Raw genomic sequence first — 20042 nt, forward strand, 5'->3', positions numbered from 1 at the left:
CTGCTGGCATCCACTTCCACAAAAGCTTTGAGTTGATCGCCGGCAGATGCTAAAATCGCGAAATACAATTGTGTTTAGTCTATTTTGATTTCCTTGAGGTGAGCAAAGTGATTCTGGTCCAGATTGTTCGCCGAAGTGTCTATAAAAAGCATATAGTTTTTCCACCGATTGGCTTGTCAAGTGCAGTGTGCCGTAAAATTGGGAAAACAATTTTGTTTACTCATTTGCACAGCAATTTGTTTTGATTAGAGCTGATAAAAATCTGCCAACAAATTATAGCATTAAAACTACTGCTGATAATTAGACAAAGACTAATGCAAAAAATATTTTAATTATATGGCAGAATCGCTTTAAAAGTGCCTGTCGCACTGCCAGCCCTCGAGCACATCGAACAGAATCAGAATACTTGGCCGAAATGCGCGCTCCACTCATCCAAATCCAAATCCTTCTTTTTAGTCTGCTGAACTCCGGCTCTATAATGGCCGGTCTGGTGAAGAGCGACACGGAGGACTTTATCGACTGGTGGCCGCACACGGTCTTCTATCAGATCTACCCGAGGTCCTTCAAGGACAGCAACGGCGATGGCATCGGCGATCTGAAGGGAATCACCTCGAAGTTGCGCTACTTGGCGGACACCGGCATCACGGCCACCTGGTTGAGTCCCATTTTTCAGTCGCCCATGGTTGACTTCGGCTATGATATATCCGATTACAAGGCTATCCAGCCGGAGTATGGCACCATGCAGGATTTCGAGGAGCTAATCGACACGGCATTCGAGCTGGGCATCAAGGTTATCCTGGACTTTGTGCCGAATCACAGCTCGGATCAGCATGAGTGGTTCAAGAAGTCTGCGGCCAAGGAGCCGGGTTACGAGGATTTCTATGTGTGGCACGATGGCATCCTGCAGGAGAATGGCACTCGAGTGCCACCCAACAACTGGCCATCGGTCTTCTACGGATCAGCCTGGGAGTGGCACGAAGGTCGGGAGCAGTATTACCTTCACCAGTTCACCAAGGAGCAGCCGGATTTGAACTATCGCAATCCGAAAGTGGTTCAGGCCATGGATGATGTGTTGCTCTTCTGGCTTGAAAAGGGCGTAGCTGGCTTCCGCATCGATGCAGTGAATCATTTATTCGAGGATGAATCTCTCAAAGATGAGCCATGGAGTGGCAAAACAGCGGACTCACTCTCCTATGATTACACCAAGCACATCTACTCCAGGGATCTGCCCGAAGTGTTGGAGATGATTCATCACTGGAGGCAGCTGCTGGATGACTTTAGTGCCAAGCACCCCGAAAGACCCACACGCATCATGATGACGGAGGCGTACGCAGGACTCACCCAGCTGGCGGACTACTATGAGGATTCCAACGGGGTTCGGGGCTCCCATCTGCCCTTCAACTTTCACTTTATCACGGATGTCAATGGCGACTCGGATGCGCGTGATTATGTCTACAACGTGGAGAAGTGGCTGATCTACATGCCGCGCGGGCACGCGGCCAACTGGGTCATGGGCAACCACGACAACCCCCGGGTCGCCTCTCGATTTGGTCCAGCCAGCGTGGACGCCATGAACATGCTGCTGCTCACCCTTCCCGGCGTCGCCGTCACTTACAATGTGAGATTTTGCTGTTGAGTTGGTTTCTCGCTTGTGGTCCTTTGTCCTTTATCCGTCCACTTTTTAGGGCGAGGAACTCGGCATGGTGGACTACCGCGAATTGAGCTGGGAGGACACGGTGGATCCACCGGCCAGAAATGTTGGCGAGGAGCACTACAAGGAGGTCTCCCGGGACCCGGTGCGAACACCGTTCCAATGGAGTAACAAGACCAATGCCGGTAAACCATTGATAAGATTTTTATAATTTAATTTGTCTGACTAACTAATTGGCACAGGTTTTTCCACGGCCACGAAAACCTGGCTGCCTGTGCACCCGAACTACCTGGAACTCAACCTGGAGGCCCAGAAGGCGGCCAACAGGAGCCATTACCAGGTCTACAAGGATCTACTGGAGCTGCGCAAATCGGGCATTATGCGTGTGGGTCGTTTCAACATCGAACCCCTTTCTCGTTGGGTGTTTGCCTTTAAGCGGTAGATAAACGAAATCTGTTCTTATGATTAATTTATATTGATTAATTGGTAAACGTTTTGCTATAGGAGCTATACCAATTTTGAGTCCATAATTACCGTGATAAATGTAAACGACCAGGAGCAGCTGGTGGATCTCTCAGAGTTTCTCAGCCAGCCCAAGAAACTGGTTGTTGAAGTTGCCGGAGTGTACTCAAAATATCAGACTGGGTAAGTTTGTCCCTTTTGAATGCCGGTCACTCATTTCCCGCTTTACACTGTAAAATACTAATAAATACTCCCTAAACGCTAAAGAAGCGCTTAAACTCTCAGTATACCATTATACCATTTTCTTTCTGTATTCCCGCTGCAGTCAACCCCTCGCCGCAAGTGCATTGCTCCTGGCCGCCCGGGAGGGACTCGTCTGTCGGCTGGTCTAGCCGGGAATGGGATTAGAGGAATTACCAGCTGATGGCGGCAAAGTTTGCTCTTTAATTGCATTTCCAGTTCAAAATGTCACGCGATTGAATACATAATGGGGGAAAATTAATGGCCATGGAGCTGGTGCATTTTTTCGTTTGACTCGATTGAATTGTACGCTGTCCAGTGGTAATAAGGGCGGATCCTGTCCGGAAAAAGTGGCCACAGCGTCGCCTGTTCCTGGCAACTTGCCCAGAACTTGGCCGCCGATGATGTTGGTGTTTCATTCTCGCTTGGCCACTGTAATTTTTCATGTACGAGTATGTATGGTGGCAGAACCCAGAACCCAGAAAGATTTATGGAACTGGTGCAGAATCCGCCCAGCCTTTCGGAAATGTCGCAGGGCCGGCACAAAATAGGATACCACATGCAAAAGTTTTTAAATGTCCTTTAATAACTGAATTTAATATTTGTGAGTGGCAACTATGGCAAACTTGTTGGAAACTTTTGATTGCTCGATGCTTGTACAAATGTTTTCCCAGCAAATGCAAGTTGTTGGGTCTAGAAGTTAATAGTTGGAAATGTGCGGAAAATTACGAAAATGTGAAAATCCAAGCAATTTCATTAGATTTCCTTTAGCTCGACAACAAGAAAACTATAAATCTACCGACCTGCTCAATTATTTGTACAGCAAAGTGTTTAAAATTTTAAAAGTCTAACAATACCAAAGCTTAAGCCCTAGCCATTTTCAGTAAAACTTTAAGAGCTTTAAACGATGAGTGCTCATTCAGTTCAACAAACGTCAATTACAAATTGCTCGAGGCTTTACCGATTCACACAAGTTGAAACATTTCATTACCCATACGCCACGTTGAACCGGATCTCTCATCGGATTAAGAGTACATATATTTTGCTGTCTATATGCCCCGCTGCGTTTCATCTCCTTCTCTGTCTTCCTCTTTTAACCGAGTCTGTTTCGGAATCGGTGAAAGTATTAAATATAAACTATCTGAATAATCCAGCGACATCATTTGGGCCGAGCACTTTGGATTTAATCTGCCCCCTGGAGGCGGAATTGTTTTAAAGGAGCGCAGCTTGGCTATAATGAGGTGAGTTCCGGCTCAAGATGGCTGTTTTGTACCCCTTTTAATGCTGGTGATAATGATTGCGCTTCCGTATTTAGCCAACAACGTCGCAACTTGGTCAAGCAGCTCATCAAGTCGGCCAATGTGGTTTTAGTGGGACTGTTGGTCTACAACTTGTGGCGTCACAAATGGACCAAAGTGAATTTCAATCAGCAGCAGCAGCAGCAGCCGCAGCATCGGCATCGGTTTTGATTGATTTTAGCTATTCCCCAGGCAATTTCTGTGTGTATGTGTGCTTGCTGACTGATTGATTGATTGATTGATTAATTAATGAATCGAACATCAGCTTAAATGTCATTAACAGTTGGCCAGGATTAACGACTCCTGAATGTGGCCGATGGGATTTGCAAATTTAATTTCCTCTAACAGTGGTTCTGTCAAGTGGCGAGAAAAGTTTGGGGGGGAAAAGCGGTGATAGATGGGTTTTCCTTTTTGAGTGGAATATAATGCGCAACTGATTTCCACGTGACTGGCTTTTTTCTGATCAACCTTGTATTGTTAAGCACTATAGTGCTTGATAAAGTCAATATATTTAAAGTAAGCTTTATACATTTTACCTTATTAAATAGATTAAATTGAAGTAAATAATAACTTTAATAAAATGGAATTACCTTATTCGTTACTTAAACTTTAATTGGCTTTCCTGCTACTAACCTACAGTGTAAAGATTAAGAATGAAATAAATTATCCAACAGAACGCTAATTTTCGTTCATCCTAGTGCCCTATTAAATATTTAAGATTTTCCTGGTTAAGGCACTCATCTTCCTGCTAAGCGTTTGACACTCTGCAAAGGCAAAAAGCAAATAAATGTAAGTGTTATCCTCTGACTGAAACTGCATCCCTTTATATCACATTACAAATCCGTACACGGAGAAGGAAGTCCTTCTTTTTTGTCTTCATCTGCACTCGTGCACTGACAAACTTGATAAATTATCCTGGCACGGAGGAATTTGAAGTGAGCGCGAGTTCAGCGGTGAATGCGAAAGTGTCGGCTGGTTCCCATTCAATTTGTTGGCGCTTTCAAATAGTTTCGCGTTTTGTAAGGACAGCCGTCACTGCGAATTTAACGCATTGATGCCTTCGAACAGAAGACATCCTCCGAAGCTGACTAGTTGGCCCAATGACAGATGCCTTGGCAATGGAAGAGGCTACAGCCGGAACCGGATATGCCAATGAAATTACAGCAAAGTGCCTGCAAATTAACCAGAGCGAAAAGCTGGCTGGGACAACAAGGACCTCCACGAGTGAACGATTAACTCGGGGAGCTGGTACTCGGATTTAGCAGGCAATGTGTTCTGAGATTCAATAGAAGGCCTATGTTATCATAACAGTCTCCCATGTATGTGGTTTTATAATACTAAAAATCTTGTCCCTAACAAATAACTTTGTAAAGTTGCTTTTTGTTACTTTGAGCCTATAACTTCAATCAGAGGGCGAAAGTTAAAACCTCCAAAAAGTTAGCTAGCGCCTAAAATTTTGCAGCATGCTGAGTAGTACTTAAAAAGTTTAAATTACATTTAAGTTTGCTCACTGAAACATTTGCGCTGAACAAACTTTACAACGTCTAACTGAAAAGTGGTCCAAAAATCTGCGAAATTGAGTTGCAAATTGTGACAAGAACACCTTGTCGAATTGTCAGGACAACGGCGCTGCGATGTCTGCCCTTTGTTCTCTGACATTCGAGGAGGCGCAAGGCAAACAAGGCAAACAACACATACATACAGTGTGCATCTGTATGGCTAAGCGATGTGTGTGTGTGTGTTTAAGCCTTTGTGCTAGTTAGCCAAATTGTAGCAGACAGGAGGCACCTTGGTGCCAGCAGTGGTATCCTTGTGGGCATCCTTTCCGACAGATTTTCACCAACATTTCGGCGCGCGTGTTTCTGCACTTGGCAGCAGCCATTTTGGAGTTCGCTTTTTTTTATGACTTTTTTCTGCAGGACTTTTGGCTATATATGTACATACATTTTGCAGACAGTCGTTGGCGCCGCTTTTAACTGTTTTTAATTAAAAAATTTTCCGAGCTCGGGCCATTGATAATCATTTTTATGTCTGTGCCTTTGTCTGTGTGCTTTTCGAAGGGTTTAACGAAAAATTGATTTTAAGCCTTTTGGTTTTCTTTTATTGTTATGGCTGTCGCTGACACTTGAAAGAAAAAGTTGTCCCACAGAGACCAAGGCAAATTGATTGCCAATTGAGAGGCCATTGCCATAAAAGAGAAAGAGAAAAAGAAACCACGGGGGGCGCAAAAAGGACAGAGCGAGCTGCATACATTATCCTTTAAAGTATGCTTTTGCCAAGGAAAATTCAATGAAGCCCCCTTACATGACAATAAAACTTTATGTTCGTATATATGTATGTATATGTGTTGGCTGACTTTCCTTGCCTTTGTCGCATTCCTTAGCATTCGGAGAATTTTTGAACGTTTTGTGTTCAAGCGGAATTTATGCAAATTTGATTAAATTTCCTCAACGCTTTTGGCCAGAAAAGCAGCTCCGTCAGGTCAAGGCATCCCAGTAATGTGCTGCTCCATTGCCACGCCTGAGAGAATGCCACGGATTCTGGTAACTCACGATTGGAAGCTACGTCCTGGGATAACAGATAAAAGTGGCTAGAAGTTCCTTTCTGCCAAGCCTTAATTCGGGGTTAAATTATTTGAAAGTGGTTCCATTGAAAAAGTTTTCTTTTTCCCTGTGCCCATAAACTGGATTATGCTTATATAATTGGACAAAGTTTACTTGCTTAAGATGAATAAAATATTTTTGGTTTTTGTTTTATCATTATTATTTATCATACCAAGTGGCTTTTTAATTTAAAACTGTGGGATGATAAATGATCATTATTATTGGCTTAGCAAATAAATAGGTTTCAATAAATTTTAGGTATAATTTAAAATCTGATTTCCTTTCGTTTTTACATTGCAAGCAATTTCTGACATACTTTTTGGCTGTTGAAACTCTAACTCATCTCTATCGATCTTCATTTGAGTTCCCTTTTTAGTCCCTCTTTCCTTGTTGCATTTAATTACTTAAAAGGCATTTTCTGAAATTAACCAATGAGCCGCAAACTAAATGAGCCACTTAACCCTTTTTTCACAAGGGCAAGGGTTTTTGGGTAAAGAAAATACCTAAAAATAGGGACTGGAACCATCTGCTGTTTGCCGGCACATCAATTAGACGGCTGCCTATGGGTCGAGCATGTTGGTCGAATGCTTGATCAGCCAAGCGGTGCCTTCAGCCAGACGAGAGCCATACAAATCCTGTCCCCAGAAACATCCATCTCCTCCCTCTCAGACACGCCTTCCCCCCGCCCAGAAAGAGGGGCCAAACAAATCGACGGCAATAACCAGTAAAAGGGCGAAAGACAAAACAGCCGCGACCAGGCCAACAACAAGTGTAATATGTCAATTGAAGGACACTTCCATACATATGTATATATATACACCATGGCGAACTCCTGACTATTTATTGCAATGCTGTCTGCGCTGTCGCCGCAGGATATGCTACGGATATTTGCGAAATATTGCAGCGCCCATAAATTGAAAGCCAAAAGGACAGGCGGCCGCCGAGCGCCTTGGTTGAAAAGGCACAAAAGGAAGGCTTCAGAATCGGAATCAGAATCGGAATAGGAATCGGGGGGCGTGGCTTTTGGGACTGGTGGGGTTCAAGCTCCACGTGGCATGGCTTTGTCTCAAAATGGCCACACGATTTGTGGCTGCTACGTGACCGGGTAAACGAGCCACCCCAGGCAAGCTAGGACATGCCAGGACATTCAAAGGCTCAAAGGAGCCGTGTGGCACAAGCCTGACCTTGGGCTAAAAGAATTGGCAATAGTATTATGGGCAAATGCTTAATTTTGGCTGACTATTTCTGTTTAAAGACGCAAACGATTTAAGGAGATAAGCGATTTAAAAGAAAACGAGGACTAAACCTTGTATGCAGGATAAAAATGTATTTATTTATGTCTGAATATAATTATATATAATAATTATAAGAACAGAAATTCTCTTTAATTATTAATCTGGGAACTTATAGTGATGTATAATAAATGCTATACTTATATGTGGCAGTTAGATCTAAAAATCTAAAATGAAAATCAGTAACTATTGCACCTTGAATAAAAAAACACCGTAGATACTTCTCAAATAAAATCAGCAACTGTCTAATGGTTTTCACAACCAACGAGAACACATTTTTCATTTTCATTTCCTCCATCTGTTGGTATGAAAATCCGAAATTGCATGCGTATTCTGCGGAATATCTGATGCACTCCATCGGTGCCGGGTGAATTCGTTTACTTCGAAATGCAATTCATGAATTTTAATCTCAAATGGACACACAAATGGAACCCAACCCTCTTGAGCTTACACTGTGGTCCCGGGCAGTTTATTAGCCGAAACACAACTGGCTGGCCAGCATGTAAGCCAAGTTGAAAGGGGCACGCGGAGGAAACGGAAATACATCGTACATCGTACATATGGCCAACAGAAGGCGGTTATCCAGGTTGGTCAGAAACTGGCTGCCACTCAAAATGGATCGGGGAGCGAGCCTTGTTTGCCTGGCCATGGACTTTAAAAATCTACCCAACTGGCTGGGAATCTAAGCTTTGGTGGCCAGCAATTCTGCGTGGCATATGCAGGAGGCATAAAAAGTTTCTCATAAATTTCTACCTCAACCGGGCAACAACCAACAAGAATCCTAAATGAATTGATGCTACCCGGATGGATGATGGGTACCATGTGGGGGGAGTAAGGGAGTGGGGCGAAGAGATAACTTTTATAATAGCCCAGCTCGTTGGAAATTCAATTTCATTTTCAATTTAATGCTGCAGCGAGCCACGAACGTACCTTTCCTCGCAGAGAATTACCCTCAATCTGCTGCTTTTTGTGGAGTTCGTTTTGTTGCCATTTGAATTGACTTACCTGCAATGAAATGATAGAAAAATAAGTTACACACCCGCATACACGTATTATTTTATGAGTTTCAAGAGGCAAACAGAGTGGCAAGAAATTTAAACTGGATCTTTGAGACTCCTTAGACTTCGTTGTTCGCCTCATTGTTCACGGAGTTCAGGGAAGGTCAGGTCAGAGCTTGGAAACAAAAGAAGACAGTCCCAAGGTGACTCCTGCCGCACAGTGGTTGTGGGTTTTAGGAAAATAATGTTTCTTGTAATGTTATGATAAGTGATAGTGTCAGTACTTCAAAAGTTTTGCTGGTTAGTGGATTGTATGTTTCTATTTAATTTGCAATAGTATATTTTTTTTGTATTTTCTAGATTGCTTCTAAGCCCATCCCACCAAACCACTTCACTTTTATCCTGCCAACGTCCAAAGGTTCTGCTGCAAGACCTTTCGTTGTACGTATGAACTTAATAAAAGAGCAGCTTTGAGTTGCATTAAATCCGACCAGCAGCCACTTACCTATGACATAGGAGTACCCGTCCAGCGTGAGGACGCACTTGCGGGTGGTGGTGCCCACCAGGTTGCCCATGACGCTCAGGCCAATGGCACCAGTGCCGCCGGACGGGTACCTGGAACTGTTGAGCCGTCCCGCCTTGCCGAGACTGGAGGACATCATTCCCGGACTGCCCACCTCGCAGCTATTCAGACTCTCGCGACGCGGCTGGGCATCGATGCCCATGAACTCGTCCCGCAGTTCGCCACTCGAAACCAGGCCGTCGCTGGAGTGATCACGTTTCTGATCCCGATCCCGATCCCGATCCCGATCCGCGTGACGCAATCGGTGGCGCGGTACGCGGGCAACGGGAATGGCTATTGAGGACACGGGTGCGACGGTGTTGGTGGAGGCGGATTCGGATACCTGCTCCTCCTGGCCAATGTTCAATGTTTGTGGCTTGTCGCGTCGCGTGGGCGGCGTCTCGTCCAATGTGTCGCCCATTGTTAACGATTTAGTTTAGCACGCTCTACGTATATCGGTGGAAAATTAATTTATGACTCGAAATGCATTTTACGAAACCGTGGGATACAATTTGCCTTGTCGACGCATGCCAGTTGAATTTGTATTGGAATTAAATTTTATATTCATTTTTCACTATTGAAATTCACTTGAACTCACAATGTCCTCTTGCAGTGGACTTTTATGATGTCTTTCTGTTTGAAATTAAGTTTGAATGAAAATGAAATAGGAAATAGGAAAACTGATATCACGCATACGCAGCGTTGTGCATTCGAAATAATAAAATTACACAAGAGAACATAAAATGAAAGTTAACTTAACAAAAAAATGTTTCATATTTATTTCGATTCAAATATATGTATGTCCGCCTTCATATTGATGTGGTGAGCAAAAAATACAGAATCGCTTTTCGTTAAAAGTTCTATCTGACAAAAATTAATATTTCCGACGACAAAGCTGATGACTTTCAGTGTTATGCCACTCTGCTGTGCAATAAAATCTGCAAGGCTCTCTATTTGTACTTTTTTTCAGTGTACAAAACCCGCACTCTAATTGCACTTTTTTCCTGATTCCACTGTCAATTATTTGGCTCACTCGACGGCTGCCAGTCCCTTCAATCGTCCCGCCACTCCACTTGTTTTGACTGACATTGTTTGGCGTTATTTGATTCGGATTTTATCGCCTTTCGCATGGCTCTTTGGTTGGTCAGTTTGTCACTGGATTTTTTTGCATATTTGTCATAACGCTCGTCCATTTATCAAAAATCCATCAATGCCATATGGCTTTGGTTCTCTTTTTATGCGTGTTTGCCATTTTATTATTGTTTATACTTCCAAAAACCATTTGTTTTAACTCAACACCGATGTCAAATCGTTGTGGAGCGCCACGTGTGGTCCGCTAGAAGTTATTTGTATTTATTTTGATTTTAAACCTATCCTGTATATATATTTTGCAGTCACGTTTGCCAAATAAAGCGAAATGGCGACACAAAGGTGGAAACTCTTTCTACTTTTGGCACGTGGCCCACGCGCTTCACTCCACTTAACTTGGCTAAAAAGACACTTGAAAGACGTGCCGTCTTTTGGGAATGCTGCAGGTCGTTGCCGCAGAAGAAGGATTATTTGCAAAATGTGAAAAGGGTTCTTTTATCATCATTAGCCACCTAATTAAAACGTAAACAAATGGGGCCGAGGGGAGCATTCGGAGCTGTAGCTCATCTAGACTAAGAGTATTTCACATTTAATTAATAAATTTATGTCTGGTTGTAATTAAGGCGAATTTTGTCTAACTACGATTATGCAAAGCCATAACTTTAATCAAACTGCATTTTGTGGTTAAATGAATGTAATAAAGCATTAATGTTATATTGAGGACAAAAGAATTGTTATAAAGATTGTTATAAATATGTTGAATAAAATTCAACTACTTTGCTGTTGTATACCGACTTTAATTAGCAAACAAAACAGAAGTGTCACGAGATTGTTTTCGCTTATTAAACTCTAACCCCTGCAAGGTAAACAGATGAATTCCAAATGATAATCATAAAATTTTAATTAAGCTTTTATGTACATATATATAAAATGGGTTTCGTTGCTGCTCGAGAATGCCCGCATTGAACAAAAACCCAATTGCCTGCCTTTTTGTCCTTTGTCCTCTTGCTTTGTGGTCGAGGTTATTGTGGTTGCCGCTGCCACAGGGCGTCCACTTGAATGAGTGGTGCAAAATCGAGAGGCAAATGTCAGGAGCAGCTGACAGGACTTACATAATCAGGCCTAAAGCACTCAGCTTAAAGTCTCTTTAAGGAGCTGGAACATTGCGCATACGCCGCGTTTATCAGCCTGCCTAATGAGGTATCAATAACACCGCATTTACGACTCAATTAACGAAAGATGTTCATGTTCGCCTAAAATCAATGCCAGTGCTCTGGGCAACGAACAGAAAGATATTATGACCGCGTGGAGAACATTTTGCGTTGCAATTTTCGTTTGTGGCATCATAAATTGCGAAATCCGTCTTATCTCTGCGGTTTGAGGGGTTGGTTAACCCCTAAGAATGGAGACATTACGAGTTCAGAGAACTCCTTTGATGGAATAAATTTAAAATTGATACTCATTGGCCAGTGCTTGAACGAAAGCGAGGTTCTTGGCCATTTATCTAGCTTCGCCCACATTTATTATTGGTTTTTTGGGGGCAAAGTTTAGCGACCCGCATAACTAATGTCGTTTTCTATTGTATATCTACTTATATGTGCCTCTGATGGGCCACAAAAGTCAGCCAGCAGTCGAAAAGTTTCAATGAACTCGCGTCCGTCAGTCGTTCTAGCCAGCATCATAAACACGTCTATCTGGAGAACTCCACATCCACATCCACATCTTGTTAGCCTGGCCTTTTTGCCTCGCTGATCTGACAGATGAAAGCTGAATGAAACCGAGACCCAAACAACTGGGCACACACACACACACACACAGGATAGTAGGAACATAGTCAATTATTTAATTAAAAGCTGTCACTTGCCAGGACTTCATGTAGCAATGTAGTTAATGTGGGCGTTGAAGCCAACTTAAGTCGGGGCGTGTCCCTTGTGAGGGCTGATGTTCGAAGGAAAACATTGCAAATAACAGGAGAATAATAAAAGTGAAGCGACAACGCCATCTCAGGGCAATAATTAAAAGCGCATACACAATTCAGACAATTCAGATGGAAAAGCGTAGGGAAAAGAAAAACCGCACTTAAAGTCATACACAAAAACGCAAAACCAACAGGCATTTCCTTTAAATAATGTTCTGTACTATTCAAGGCAGGCAATTAAAATTGACAATTTTGGAAATTGTTCATTTAATAAATGCACTTTGTTTTTTTTTTTGCTTTTGGTTCTATGCTTCTGTGCAAACAATAAATTTTTGGTTTGCAGCATGTCATCTTAATTGATGATTTTTAAAGCAATATTAAAAATGCAAAACAGACGTTCTTAAATATGTGTTAGGTAGAACAACTTTTAGAACATATATTGCATTTTAATTTAATTAAACAGAATTGTACAATTTTTTGCAAGAACATTTAAAAATCCAATCAGATTCTTCGCATTCTTTTATAAACCCAAGTTGGTAAATGGAACTTTTTCCCACTTTTGATCAGTGTATATCAAATGGAGCTGCAGTGTCGTCCTTGTCATTTGCGTATATAAACGAGTGTAAGTGTGTATATACTTGGTACTGCGCTACGCTTTCCCCCTGTTTTAATTGTTGTAATTGGGTGTTGTTGTTGGCGTTGCCCCTTGACATGACCCGTTCCCGTTGTTCGTTGGTGTAATTTTCCCCGATGTTTGGGGGGGTCGCCAATGCGTCGCCGTGGCGGGTTTGTCTCGGCAGTGGTGTAAATAATAGATGAGTTAAAGTGCGATAGTTTGGGGCAGAGAATGTTGCGCAGGACAGCAGGCATGCAGACGAGAAGGATGTCGGCCTGTCAGGACGAAAGTTGAAGGCTGAAGGACCCGGCGAATTGCACCCGTTAATCACACACGACATCCTGCGACGGATCGATGCGCGATGCCATAAAAAGCCAGAAGGAATTGCATGTAATTGAAGGGGAGCAGGAATAACAAACCGAGCGACAGGAAGTGTGCAATAAATTGTTCAACTGCCCGAAGGGGCGACACTTTGAGGAAAACTCATGGAAAATACACACACAGAGAGCAGGGAGATAGAGTGGGAATTCCTTGACTCGGCTCATTAGCATTTTGGGGCAAAAGGAAAAAGGCAAACTTCGGTGCCACATGAGGCCAAATGTGAAAGAGGAAGCCAGACAGGCTGACTTGACTTTGTCCACCTCATCATCGTCATTATTGGCTTCGGGAACCACATTATCGTCAGCATTTACATTGCAAATTGCTTTTGTTTTTTGTTATTTATACACACACATAGCCATACATAGCCAGGACACCAGGACAGGACACCCAGCTGTGGGGTAAATGCAGTTCCTGCCACAAAGTCCCATTTACATAGAAGGACGAAAGCCAGAGACGAAACGGCAAACAAATGAGAAAAGTCGCATTATTAATTTGCCGCACCGCACGACCATAAATAAGGATGTCTGTCCTCCCCGGTTACCCCACCGCGTCCCGCGCTTTTTGCACACACATAAAATTCAAAGGACCTCCTCGGCATCCTTGTCCATATGTTCCGGTTTCGCGACTGGGCTTTTTCTCCCGCCACACCACGCAATTTTCTTTAGCAATTTATTACTATTTTGACTTGTAGATGTGCTGCTCCTTATCTGTGTGCTTGTGGTTTCGTATCGCTATCTCGAGTCCTTTTTGCCTCTTTTCCTCTCTTCCCTCCCTGTCACCCCAACTTTGCGACAATTTGTAAAGCAGGCAATTATCCTTATTAGCCGCTTATTTATAGCCATGTTTGTTTACTCGTTTTCCCATTGACGCATAAACAATGCGAAAACGATAATAGGGGAGTTGGCTTATTCCCGGCATAAAATAATTGCCACAGATTGGCAATCAACCATGCGGAACTTCATGCAACAATTGGCTTTCGCTTTCTTTGAGGCAAGAATTGTGTATTTCAGATAGGGAGTTTATCGTCGTAATCAATAATACATTTTCTTGGGCATTCTTGAATGGATTTCACTTAGCAAGCGAGCAGGTGGGATTAGTGGAATATATATTACAAATATATACCAAATCGGACTTATTTAAATGAAGCCAGTTTTATTTAATGGTACATTTTACGGGTGCCTGAGATCTGATTTCATTGCTAAGGAAACCATATTAAATATTTAATGGGGGAACAGGAAGCATTTGTTTAACCCTTTAAGGGGAACCCAAGGTTGTTTCCCATCCGCGGAAAAGTTCCAAGTCATTTTAAATTACTGCATAATGAGTTGAGCCACCTTTCACAGGCGGATGGGCAAAAACTGGGGCGTTGAAAGCGTTTCAACCGACTTTCTGAACATAAAGAACATTGTCAAATCAGCGACATTTTTATTGCCACCCCCGTTTCCCTTTTCATTTTTCCCCGCCCCTGGACACATCATACATGTAAATGTTAGTACGTATATAAAAGTAAGTCCTTTATGCGTGTGCACGCTTACATGCTGATGATGTCGTTATTAAACACATAAATAAATTGTCAAAAAATATGTGCGCAAAAAACAGGACGTAAGGAAGTGCCAGAGCATGAAGGCGGTTCGGAAGGGGGCGTGGCACGGAAGCAGTATCCTTTAGATGTGTTTATTGTGCTTATATTTTAGCTCTGCTTTATGTACTTGGCAGGGCGACAAATAGAAATGTTCGTGGAGGAGACCTGTTTCACAAAACTTTTTCCCAAGGCTCTTCTCGTACATTTCCTTTTTCTTGGATACTTTTTTTTCACACTGTTGACTTTGCCAATGTTTTATGGCCTTATTCCTGCTCAGCTGCAGACAATTGTCAATTAAACGGAAGGTTGAGAGGAGCTCGCCCTGGGCTCTGGCACCGAGCACGACCACAAAGGAACCTCAGAACGCACTGCAGAAAAGTTCCACTTGGGGTGGAACGTGGCGATGTGCCACGTATTTATTATTTATGGCATACGCAGTGCAGAAGGGGAAGCATTGGATCCCCCAGGTGGGAATGGGGGTGTCAGATTGCAGAAGGATTGCCGCCGTCCGTGGGGAAAAGCTTAAGTCGTCGATAAATCTTGAGCCGTTTTGCCAAGTTTCAAACTGCGGTAGTTTTGCATTAAACGTTTAAGCATGTTTAAGCATTGCAGAGGTGTTTCTTGAAGATTGCTCCTACTTTTACTTCGCAGGTTATTCACAAATTAAGAAATATTCCTGTGTATCTATTTGTTAGATCTACTTTAAGAACTTTTGCCCAGCATTTCGCACCTTAAGATTATTGTGGCTTAGAAATGCAGTTAAGCTGTACACAATTTGTACATATAGTATAGTTAGCTGCACTATATTGTACACTACAATCTATACTCAAAGTCCGGCGGGCAGCTTTTAAAGTCATTAGTGTGGCTTCATTTGCATACGGGCTACGTCCTCTCGACTAGAAAACCTATCTATTCCTATCTGGCGTTCTGCAGTTGGTGATTAGTCGTCGTCCAACGTCTATCAACAGTTTACCCTAATGCCCGAGCAACATGCAACACAAGAACTGACCTCATTCTGTTTACACTTGCAGCTGTTGCTGTGTTGCTGTGGCCACCCAAGCACCACCCACCGCACCCACTGAACCACTGAGCCACTGAACGACTGCACCACCCATCTAGCATCACCCACCGTTGATTGTCTGGAAGTTTTGCTCGGTTCTTGTGCAACTCATTGAATCCGAGTGTGGTTCAAAACAAATCAAGGCGGCAACGTCATTGTTGCTGCTTTTGTGGCACGTTCTCCTGTTCTTCTCTTCGAATTGCAAACTTTTTGCAACAGTTTTTACATATTGCCCCCATAACCCCCTACCCCCCATCCAAACACAATTGTTGCCTGGGCCGTTAAATGCAAACACTTCATTTGGCCATCGGAACAGAAAGGAACTTTCGATTAGTGCCAAAATGGCCAACCAACTTTGGCCACGAGCCCCTACAAAGTCTCTTAACTGTTTTGGCCATAAAAGTTGCTCTGTGAGCGTACATACGTTTGTACGAAAGTCGTATTCTTGGCCAAATTTGCTCCACTCAAGCGGGAAATGGCAAAAAATTGGGAAAATCGAATGGATGTACTCGTATTTCTAAAATGCAACTTGTATTTTCTGCCTGGCTGGGAACACTTGACATAAACAGACTTTTAGGATACATAACTTGTATGTTAAAAAAATCATTTGAATATATATTACATTTTAACTTAATTTATTTGGTTTATTGGTTATGGAATTTTAAAGAATTGTTTACTATCGCATTTTAAGTAAGTTAGACGTTTAAAGAGAAGTCTCTTAGAAAATCTTTTAAGTGCACATTCAAAGGATGCTTTCTGATCCGGTTATAGAAGAGTTGAATAGGGGTAGTTAAATGTGTTACATCATAAACAGAAATATACTTTTCCAGATAGCCTACTGCTCCCCCTACTCGCTTGTATTTGTGCAATTTTCGTTTTGATGTTTGCTTATTTGTATTTGCCATACACACAAAGTTGTGACTTTTTGGGTAAATAAACATGCCCAACCACTTGCCTCCTCGAGTGCCTTCAACACTCTGTGGATGATTCGGCGAATCACTTTGGGAGTCCTGGCACTCGACACCACTTGGCCTGTTCCGTTCCAAATGATGCGCCATTTCTCAAATCTTTTCGGGCACGCAACAACAGCGATTTGAACAATTTTCTCACATGTAATGGTGTGAAATTCAAAATGGCGCCCGAAGGTTTTTCCTTCGGTCATTGTCATTTATCAAGTTTATTAGCGGAGCAAAATTGCTGAGGGGTCGGGCATAGCATCTATTCATTTGTTAAGGTATTCAAGCAATTAAATGCGATTTATGAGGTCATAAGCTTGAGTTTTTGGAAAGCACGAAGGATGAATGAACATTAGTGACATCATCACATGCATACTCAAGTGTGGCTATAAATTTGTGTATCTTGAGAATGATGCAATGTGAGGAAAATTGGGATTATAATGGAATACCTTCATGTAAGCAATGCCATCTAAATGGAATGATTTTGATAAAAATAATAAACGTGTTCTAAGAAAGGATGAAAAGGGATTTTGATTACACCCTAAAAGATATTCAAATTAATTATGAGTAAGAATTAAGTGAATTGTTAGCTGCATACTCCAATGGCTTACGATGGCAAAAATATTTATTAAAATATTCAATTAACATTTTTAAAACATCACGGCAACGGCGTTCCAGCAAGCAAATAAGGAAAAATGTTAAATATCTCTACCCGGTTGAGGAGCAAAGTATTGCAATACATATATCCTGGAAAATTCCTCTTGCCTTCTGGTCCCTTGCCCTCAAAAAATCCTTGGTATTTGCATGGTGCAACAAACTTTTGCTAAGCCCGGCAAAGTGTGCAGCATTTTCGCACAGCTTTTTGGCTTCCGAGAATGCGGAACGGCATAAGGAACTTCCAAATGCCAGAAACTACTGCCATCAGCCCAGATTTATACCCCTTTCGATGCCTTCGCCAAGGCACAAACTTCCTGAGCAGTTTGTGCAGCACCGACTTTTGACGCTTTTGGCATGTTTATCGCCTCGCTCGAACCGAGTTGAAATGGCCCAATTGGCCGAGGGCCAATCCAGTCAGGTCAGACAGTGCTGGCCAAGTTTGGCCATGCCACTCTCAACTGCTTTGTCGGCATTAATTAAAAGCAAATTACACTTGCTTCTGTTTTTACTGAATAGAAACTTTTTGCTGCAGCATCATTAAAAACTTCTTAGAACAGTTTTTTCTTATTTTTTCTTTTTTTTTGGTTTTTCTTTAGCTGCGAGTTCTGCGTCACATTTCATGAATCAACAACTTGATTAGCAATTCAAATGCTTCGACTTCTTCACCCTCCCGCAATGATTTCCACCTGCTCGAGTTCCCAGGACAACAGCTGGCCCCGGCAACCGAAGTTTTCCTAATTAAATGGGCTTTCAAAATAAACCGCAACGGAAAATCGGTAAAAAAAAATTCTGCGAAAACTGCCAGAAAAATTGTCAATGACAAAATAACAAAGAGCGGGTAGCAAGGCGGCATGACAGCGAAAAGGAAAAAAATTTAAATAAATTTACCCGACAAGTAAAAAGACATTTTCCAGGACCTTTTTCGCTCTACTACAAATGACTGCGTTGTGTTTTCTGCGGCCTCTGCGGCTGGCAGGCAACCAAAATAACACAGATACACAATGTAGCATAGTTCTAGGCGCGCTGAAATGTGAAACCATTTCTCTGAGCCTCCAAAACGCACCACACCCCGCAGACACACAATGGCAATGAATACAAAACCTAACAAAATGTTTCAAATTGTCAGGAAAAAGTTTTCGGCTTCGGTCTATCCACATCCACAACTGTCATTCGTTAACCATTTTCCAGTTGCGAGATTTCTGGCAGGCTGTTTGATTCATACAAGGGAATAGTAAGAGTTTTAGGCAATGATTTCGTGTGTCAGCCAATTTAAGCGATCAAAAGTTATCCCAAAAGTTTGATGCTCAAAGCAGAAGTCATCTTTTGGGCTCTTGATAAATATTCAGCATACATTACGTATACGCCGTGTGGCCTTACGCCTAATTGGAGATGAATGCAAATGAGGGACATTTATGTGCCCTCAAGCGTCCGAAATTATTCATGTGAGATGTTTGTCATGAAATGATAAATGGTATAATATTTAGTTTTAATTAGTTGTAGTTAGTAGCTGCCATTAGTTGTATTTATAATACTTGAACCAAAATGTTAATAATCCAAATTAGCTGAAGATTTCTTTTATAAGGTATTAATATATTATAAATTTTCCCCGCTTAATAAGCGCCTTTAGCTGTTGTCTCTGCCACTCTGCTATCTTTTTCGATACCCACTCTCGCCGGAATAATTAGGCTAGCCGCCATAAATTCATTATGGCATTAAGTGCAAGCCGTCAAATGGCCGCAGTTGTTGGGGTGCCCATGTATTGGTACCCGTATATATGTGTGTGTGTGAGTGCCTGGCGGATCGGAAAATCGTTGCATACAGCTAGGCGTTGGCAGGCGGCGATTGGCACGTGTCGATGTGTGCTGAGCGTCGCCAGGACCATTAAGGCAACGCCTCTGCCTCTGCGGATCGAATTTCGTTGCAAGGCTGCGCTGCGAAGTATGCTACGAAAAGCGACAACAATGACGGCGAAATAACTTCATCAATTTCGCCAATATTCCATTATCGTCAGCACGAGTGCGCCAGTGTGAGTCTGTATGTGTGTGTCTGTGTGTGTACTTAAGTGCCGATGAAGCTGTGTGTGCTGACGTACGCCTGTGTGTGTTGATTTTATTAGGCTCGCCCAACAATTGTTTGCTTAAAAGTTTTTCACACACAACGAAGTCAATGTTGTCTGCTCTTTGGCCTCAGCGTTTGATTTTTTCCTTTTTTTTTTTAAGCACGTCCTTGTCTTGTATCGTGGTCCCCAACGGTTTTACACGTTTGCTATTCGGACATTTCTTGCGATTATTGATTAGATAAAAACACACACACAAGAAAGCCCCAGAGAACAAGGGCGGCGGAAACAAAAACAAAAGAAGCGCAAAGCCGACGCCGTAAAAGCTTGAATAAAAACAAAAAAAGAAGCAAACTTGACGGCACTTAAGTCACTTAACTTGGCCAGTGGGAGCGACCGTTATCTACTCGATAAGTCGAGAGTGGGTGAGAATTAGACAATGACAGTATTCTTAATATATTGAGTCAGCATTAGATCTCCCCGATTAGCGAAGAAACTCCAAGTCCCAGTGGCTGATTTCAAGTTAGAAATTTACTTTTACTTTAATGTATTTTTCCCATTGGATGTTGCAATACCTTTCTCTTTACTGCAGAGGTATTCTAGTGATTTAAACAAATATGT

The 20042-nt window shown here is 42.4% G+C and overlaps 2 protein-coding genes across 11 annotated transcripts in view; one reads left to right on the forward strand and one right to left on the reverse strand.

Moving 5' to 3' along the window:
• Positions 1 to 20042, reverse strand: part of LOC120447296 (calcium/calmodulin-dependent 3',5'-cyclic nucleotide phosphodiesterase 1) — an 84177-nt gene that overhangs the window by 36053 nt on the left and 28082 nt on the right. The window contains exon 1 of one of the 8 annotated variants that reach the window (XM_039628785.2): positions 9050 to 9697. The exons of 3 other annotated variants lie outside the window; for them this stretch is intronic. In XM_039628785.2, coding sequence (XP_039484719.1) covers positions 9050 to 9527 — 478 coding nt within the window. In that variant the 5' untranslated portion in view covers positions 9528 to 9697. Of the gene's footprint in view, positions 1 to 9049; positions 9698 to 20042 lie in introns of those variants that run through there. 4 more of the 8 variants (XM_039628786.2, XM_039628790.2, XM_039628791.2 and 1 more) reach the window with 4 other exon arrangements.
• LOC120447393 (maltase 2-like) lies at positions 25 to 4361 on the forward strand. Of its 3 annotated transcripts, XM_039628795.2 has the most exons (7): positions 25 to 98; positions 457 to 1618; positions 1686 to 1836; positions 1894 to 2089; positions 2156 to 2296; positions 3508 to 3594; positions 3669 to 4361. In XM_039628795.2, exons 2-7 carry the CDS (start codon positions 479 to 481, stop codon positions 3820 to 3822), a joined length of 1869 nt encoding a protein of 622 aa, XP_039484729.1. In that variant the 5' UTR covers positions 25 to 98; positions 457 to 478; the 3' UTR covers positions 3823 to 4361. The 3 variants fall into 3 exon arrangements, with proteins under 3 accessions (XP_039484729.1, XP_039484728.1, XP_039484730.1); XM_039628794.2 differs by lacking the exon at positions 25 to 98 and having other exon boundaries at positions 380 to 1618; XM_039628796.2 differs by lacking the exons at positions 25 to 98; positions 3508 to 3594; positions 3669 to 4361 and adding an exon at positions 2439 to 2625 and having other exon boundaries at positions 385 to 1618.

Source organism: Drosophila santomea, chromosome 2L, assembly GCF_016746245.2.
Source record: "Drosophila santomea strain STO CAGO 1482 chromosome 2L, Prin_Dsan_1.1, whole genome shotgun sequence".
Lineage (NCBI taxonomy): Eukaryota > Metazoa > Arthropoda > Insecta > Diptera > Drosophilidae > Drosophila > Drosophila santomea.